The sequence below is a fragment of the Quercus lobata genome, chromosome 6 (genome assembly GCF_001633185.2).
Source record: "Quercus lobata isolate SW786 chromosome 6, ValleyOak3.0 Primary Assembly, whole genome shotgun sequence".
In the NCBI taxonomy this organism is placed as follows: Eukaryota; Viridiplantae; Streptophyta; class Magnoliopsida; order Fagales; family Fagaceae; genus Quercus; species Quercus lobata.
Window position 1 is genome coordinate 12805835 of NC_044909.1, and position 7451 is coordinate 12813285.

General features: G+C 30.1%; 1 protein-coding gene across 3 annotated transcripts in view; it reads left to right on the forward strand.

Annotated features, from left to right (window-relative positions):
- The first annotated feature begins 5176 nt into the window (after nt 1-5176).
- The window catches only part of LOC115995485, a 3905-nt gene continuing 1630 nt past the window's right edge, over nt 5177-7451 (forward strand). Inside the window, exons 1-2 of one of the 3 annotated variants that reach the window (XM_031120068.1) lie at nt 5177-5393; nt 5858-6787. In XM_031120068.1, coding sequence (XP_030975928.1) covers nt 6238-6787 — 550 coding nt within the window. In that variant the 5' untranslated portion in view covers nt 5177-5393; nt 5858-6237. The remainder of the gene's footprint in view (nt 5394-5857; nt 6788-7451) is intronic. The other 2 variants (XM_031120069.1, XM_031120070.1) reach the window with 2 other exon arrangements.

The following is a 7451-nucleotide window of genomic DNA, read 5'->3' on the forward strand; positions in this document are numbered from 1 at the left end:
ATCGAATCCCACGTGGGTTTGCACTAAAATCCCAATGCGTGGCGGACCCAAGTTTGACTGTGGTTCAACACAGGCTGACCCTTTTATATCTGTCGGTTTATGACCATACAAAAGCCTATATTTAGGAAAAAAAAAAAAAAAAGAAAGAGAAAAAAAAAGAGCCTACAAAAATTCCCATAACTTTTTGCCACAAGAAATAGTTTAGTCACAATTGAAACTCATTATACTTGTTTATATAACTCGGTTCTATCTTGTAAACAATCGGTGTGGGATTCAACACATGTCCGTAACACAGATTTAACCACTCTAATCCACATAATTTATGGTCACACATTAAGCATAGTGCTTACCAAACATACGCACAAAAAAAAAAAATATATATATATATATATATATATTTATATTTATATTTTTTAAATGCAACCTTATAGAATATATAAGGTATTTTACTTTTGGGTCCAACTTTGAAGTAATAGGTGATCACTTAGCTTGATACCTATAAAATCATTCGACAAAAACTTAGATGGAGTTTAGATATATCTTTATGTATAGTAATTTTTTTTGAGAAAAAGGTAAGTGAAGATTTTATTAATGAAACAACTACAAAGAAAAAACAACCAAAAACTCAGGACAGATCTGACTGAAAAACATCAGCCACCTCCTTAGGTAAAGCTTCAACCCATACATCAGTATTTGCAGATAAAACTGCTTTTTTAGCTAAACTATGAGCTAATCTATTCTCTTCCCGTCTAACATGTTGAAACATACACCTTCTCAACATCCGGCCCAAACACGTAGTCTCATCAATGATATGACCAAACAACAATTTTTTTTTTTTTTTTGAGGAAAAAAAAAAATAATTATAGTAAATGTATGGAACCGAAAATAAACTACAAATATAATGTTTGATACTACATAGTAAATATAATTTTAGACACTCTACTTGAATTCAATCATAGTAAATTGAAACCAATACTACAAATATAATGTTATCCTTTTCGAATATAATGTTATTTTCGTGCCACCTTTTTTATTTATTTTATATTGAAAACAACGATAACTAAACTTTATTAAGATTATAAACCCATTCCATCGTGCCACCCATTCTCGTGTTAGCAAAAGTTGTGCGATGAGGACCCACCTCTTCTACGGTTTACCAAAAGCTATTCAATAATTTTGATTTTATTTTGTGTAACCGAACCTTTAATGTATTGGCCAGGGGCAAATCAACTTATTATTTAGAGTATGCACTCATCATATATACCAAACTAAATGTCCCTTTGTTTTTGTCCTTTTCCTCAGCAGGCACCGATACAAGGAAAACTCATTACTATTTGGAAGGTTAAACTGTCAAGAATATATGGTTCGTTTGGATTGAGGAGGAGGGATGGGGAGTAGAGTAGATTAGATTTAACTCAAAATTAACATATTTTCAATTAATTCTATTTTACTCTCCTCTACTCCCCATCATTTTCTCATCTATCCAAACGGGCCCATAGTTATGACTTATGAATATGGAGCACATTAAATTTATAACAGTACCAAAAGGCCCTTGTTACAAGAATACAAGTCTACAAGGGAAGGGCTCAAAACTTAAACATTTGTTTTGGAACAGGACTTAATGTTGGTTTGAAAATTGTTTATTTTCGTTAGTTTATTTGCATAATGTGAGATAAAAAGTTAAAACTTAGCTTATTTTCAAAAAGTTGAAAGTTAAATTATTTGAAATAAAACTGAGATAAAAAGTAGTATGAATTTGTAAATAATAAATAATTTAAACAAAATGTTAACTTTTAATCGGTTGCCAAATGCATACTTATTGTCTATAAAGAAAGTTTTGCAAAATTCAAGAGCAGAATATTTCTCTATTAGGAACAGATATAAGATGTATTGAATGATAATTTCAAAATGTGAAATAGTCCATAATTAGAAGTCATGTAAATATTAAATGCAATAATAACATGTTAATAAAATAGAACAAAGTTTTATCTCAGGAGCTATTTTTAAAAAAAAATTTATTATGTAACGATTTATATAAGATTATTTATATGTATTATTTAAACAAATCATATAATTCATTAAAACAAATATGATTAAAACTACACATAAATTGTCTCTTTAATGACAATAACTATGTATATTCTAAACATGTTTGAAGCTAAACATTTTCCAATGATGATTGTAAAATGTAAAATGTAGATGGAGGTTGTTAGGTTGGCATTGTGAGTTTATTTTAGAAAGAGATATGATAAAAGTCCTTTTATTTATATATTTATTTATTTTTTTATGGACATACTACTATAAAAGTAAAATGTCAAAAAGAAGATGATTGATTATTACAAGCTGCTCCTATTGGCAGAATGTGGCAATATGTCATGCATTATTTTCTATTTCCTTCCCGGAAGCTCCGAATGATTTTAAAATTCTATACTCTTGACGTCTTCTTTCATAGTAGGTGTTGCGAATTCACTATCGTGCTGACCAATTCTCACAAATCTTTAACCGAATTCAGACCTTTTTTTTTTTTTTTTAAACCACTTAATCCATTGTAAGTTTGTAACTGATCTGCCAATCAAGTGCCGTCAAACCGCAAAGATTGGATCTTACCCTTTCCTATAAGACCAAAGACAAAGTAAAGTTAGACACATATATAATATATATATAATTGTTCAACGTTGTAAATTGTGATTAGAGCAATATCAATTTCATATTGCTCCTCCATAATCGCCATTTTTATTAACACAAGACCAATAATGTATATCAACTTAGTGGTTGTGAAAAATACCTATAATGAACACCATTTATACCACATGAACTGAATTATTTAAGACAAAATTTCACATCTAAATTTGGTGGGTCCAAATTAAATCCCACCTACGAAACATCAAAATCCTCCTTTAAATTCCATTATCTTTCTTCTCAAAAAAAAAAAAAAAAAAAAAAATCCATTATCTATTTATCTTCATAAGATCTCAGACACATTTCTTCCTCTTGTGGAGTTGGGTCCCTGGTGGATTGGACCTACACACCCATTGTGTTTTAGGCTTATGAAATGGTTAAGCTATTTAATTATTATTATTTTTAAATGTTAACCGAAGCTTCTTTTATTAGACCAAAGATGGACAACGACCCCTATTCCTATTATGCAGACACGGTTTATTCCCATCCTGATCCAGCTAGAGTATGACTATATTTGTCTTTACATATAATGGAAGTTTATTTTTGTTCCTTATTTTTGCAAATTCAAAACTTGGGGCTGTCACAGACTAGATATTCTTCCAACTAAGATCATAGGAAAGTGACTTTCTACTAAAAAATGGACTTCACCGTCTTTATGTCTAATTATATATAATGTTATTGCCCATTGTAATTATTTAATTTAAGGTAAACTGGTTTTAATGCTTCAACTCTATGAAGAGTAACGCAAACTCTTACCATTAGATATGCCCCCACAAATTGACATTTTTTTAGACTGTATTTGACAAGATCAACACTAAATAAATTTTCTTTACTTTTTTTTTTTTTTTTTTTTTATCATAAAAAACAACTCCAAGTAGTGTCAAATAATCTAACAAATGGGTGTTTTTTGTTATTATACTAAAGATGTAACATTGAATCCTTTCATATGAGCAAAAAATAAAATAAAATAAAATAAAACCTCGAATCCTTTCATTAAAAAAAAAAAAAATGTAACATTGAATCCAACTTACATAAGAATAGTAAGTCATTAAATTAGCTAAGTATGTGTTTGAATGAATTTATTGTCATAAATTTATTTTATTTATTGTGTAAAAATTACAACTGCATCTTTAATTTGACGATATTTTAAAAAGTTGTACATTTTGTTTTAAGATGGAAATAAACTCATCTAGATAAAGAGTATAAAATTTGTAGCCCACATCCAATAATTACTGAAAAATAAAAGCATAATCCTTAAGCATAATATCTTACAACTTATTTTATAAAGTAAATTAACTAATTGTTTTAGGTACAACTTTTAAAAGTTGTTGTGGGTTTGTCTAAGTTTTTTAAGCTAATTTTATTTATTTGGTTAAGTGCAAGTTTTTAAATCCTTCATTATTTTTTTCCCTAATAATACCTCTACTTTTACAAATTAAACATTTTTAAGCAAGATAACCCAATAAAAATAAACTTATTCAAATGTGCATTTAATCAAACTTTAATTACTTTTTTATTTTTTTATTTTTTTTTTATTTTTATACAAGATATAATTTCTACTTTAACCTAATCTAAGTGTATATGTGCATGAAGCTTCCTTCGAGAGACTTGAACCCTGACGCTTCCATCCCACACCTCACAAGCATTTATACTTGTGAAGTGATCACCATATCAATGGTGCGCGGTGGTTAATTACTTTTTTTTAATAAGAAAGCTTTAGTTACTTATCCAAATGTGCATTTACTCAAACTTTAATTACTTTTGATTTTTCAAAAGAAAACTTTAATTATTTATATCTCACCAAAATAAGTTATATTAAACATAATACACTGAAATGTAATAACTAATTAGTTCTGGTTATCTTAACTAATAAAATCTTGTATGATTAAACAAAAGATCTGGATTTGAATCTTGCCCATATAAGAAAAAAAAATTCATTAATGTCTTGATCTAATAATAAAGAACAATTATTAAAAAAAACCTGATGTTATAGGTTCAAATAAAAGGGTAAAATCTAAATAATACTATCCAATTAAGTTTAGGTGAATTGTAATTTTTGTCCATAATTTTTTTTTTGTCATTTTAGTTATTAAGTTTTGAATTTTCAGACTTAGATTATGGATAACTATGTTGAAATTAAAAATAGCAAAATATACCGGTCGAGCTATTTTTATAATTAAGTTGGTCTTTTCTTCTATTGTTGTCTAGGAAAATATAGTAAATTATTTTATCTAATTTAAGACAGCATATATAGATGGTGCAAGAGGGCATGACAAACCTTGACAAGAATTTAAAATTTTAATACTATAATTTATTAGATTTTATCTTAACTAAAGAAGATAAAACTTGGATAATTACCCCCCCCCCCCCCCCCAAAAAAAAAGAAAAAAACTAGATCAAAGTGAAATGCTGCCGCTTGTGTCGGTGAAGCTTCCTTGCCAACATCACACGATCTGTATTATATAAAAATATATATGACGCAAAGAGAGAGGAAAAACAACAAAGACTTGTTAAAAATGAAATCTTAAAAACAGCAAACTCTAGTACTTTCCCGGCTCTCTCTCCAAGCCCACCTCTTCTCTCTCTCTCTCTCTCTCTCTCTCTCCGTGTGTGTGTTTTTTGTGAAAAAAATAAAGGCTTTTCTTCTTTGTTCCGTTATCGACGGTGACCTTTTGCCCACATCGGATCTGGGGTTTCTTCGTTTTCTGTTAAAGGTAACAGCTTTTCCTCTAAATGCTTCTCTTTGTTAAATTTTGATTTTTTTTTGGATTTGTTTATGTTTTGGGTTTTTGGGTTTGTGTACAATAATATTAATAATTATATGTTGATGCATTGGCAACTATGTAAAGGGCTCTGATGGATTGTTTTACTTGCTATATATAATGGGGTTTGATCAATTTTTATGCTGGAGATTATAGTTTATAACTTTTGGTTTGATGACATTTTTCCTTTTGCAATTGTTTTCATAGACTTTTGTTGTTCTTTGCTTTGTTTTCAAGGTTTTTAGGATTCGTTGTGACCTGGGTTTTTCCTATTTTGAAGCCACATTGTTTATTATATTGTTTTTTTTATTTGTTTGCCCTTTTTATTAGTTATGTGCTGAGCATTTGGTTTATTGTGATTGGAAATGTTTTGACTTTTGAGATGATAGTTGATTGATGTTCTTTTGTTTCATTAGTAATTGCAGGGTTTTGTTCATTGTTGGGGTTATTGTTATTATTGCTGGGAAAAGACAAGTGTGTAATTGTTGTTTTTTGGTTGATTCTTAGTGGAAAGGCGGGCAGGTCGTGTAAAACAAGTTAAACTGCAATTATTGGAGATTCATTGCCCTTAATCGTGACTTAAATTGGAAACTGTTGTTTGCTTAATGAAGGTGGATGTTTTTGTGGTCACTTTTTGCATTTGAAGTTAATATATATAGCAAAGAGGAAATTTTTATTATGGGTTGACTTTGAAGACACAAGTTTTGGTGGTGTTCTCACTGTTCTGGATATATTGGGATTTTATTATTTGGAGTGTGGAGCAAAGGGAAAAATTAGATTTGTTTTTGTGGGGTTAATGGATCATACGATTCCAAGAGAGAAAGATTTTGAAGTTGATCTCGAAAGTGGGGTAACAATTAGTGAAGAAAATTCAAGCAAAGTCCCTGTTTCGGGTGCTGTAAAGCAGGCAAAGACATTGCTAGGGAAGATTTGCAGCAGGTTTGTTGATGGTTCAATCAATAGCGAAGATACAGATAGCTTGTGTGGCAACGTGTTAATTTCTGATGGAGTTTCTCCTGAGAATGTTAAGGTGGTTAACAACAAGGTATTGGAGGGGGAACAGCCCAAAGATTATGTGGAGAAGACACCGATGAGGGAGAAACGTAAAAAGACAAGCAATAAAAAGGCTCCAAAACCTCCGAGACCTCCGAGAGGTCCATCATTGGATGCAGCTGACCAAAAGCTTATTAGGGAGATCTCTGAACTTGCCATGTTGAAGCGTGCTAGGATTGAGCGGATGAAAGCCTTGAAGAAGATGAAAGCTTCTAAGTCACAATCTTCAAATAGCAGCGGCATATTTGCCATGGTGTTGACTGTTCTCTTCTGTCTTGTGGTAATCTTTCAAGGTAATATTTTCTAATTGAACTTAAAGTTAATTTACCTTTACTTATTTTGTATTCTTGTCCTTTATTTTTGTGAATGGTGTGCATTTTTTCTTCATCACTTCCCCTTTTTCCCTCTCCTGTGACTGCTGTTTAGAGAGCTAGCACTTCCAGTTGCTGTGAGTTCATACACTATCGGCATGTAGCTGATGAATCTTCAATGGATTCATTTAATTTTGTAGGTTTTAAGGCAAAATATACTATCATAAATAGCGTAAATGAAAAATACCAGACACTAATGAATGGCACAGGAGCTTTTATGGTCTTATAGAAATTCCATGTGCAGGGAATTTCTATTTATGTGTCATTTTCTGCCATTTCAAAAATGGCTTTGACAAGATGATGGATTTGCATAAATCTTATACGAAATCTTATTTTTGTGAAAATATGCAAAAAAGAAGAAAATTTATTCTTTTATTGTTACTGAGGTTTGTGTGCACGTATGATTTAAATTATACTTATTTTAATTTTGAACGTTGGAAGCATTTTCTAAAAGAAAGTTTCATGGAGTAGGTTTCCCTTTTTTTCCCTCACCTTTTCATAGTGCTTTCAGTACCAACAAGCTTTTCAAACTGATTCTCAAAAAAAAAAAAAAAAAAAAAAAAAAAAAAAAAAAAAAAAAAAAAAA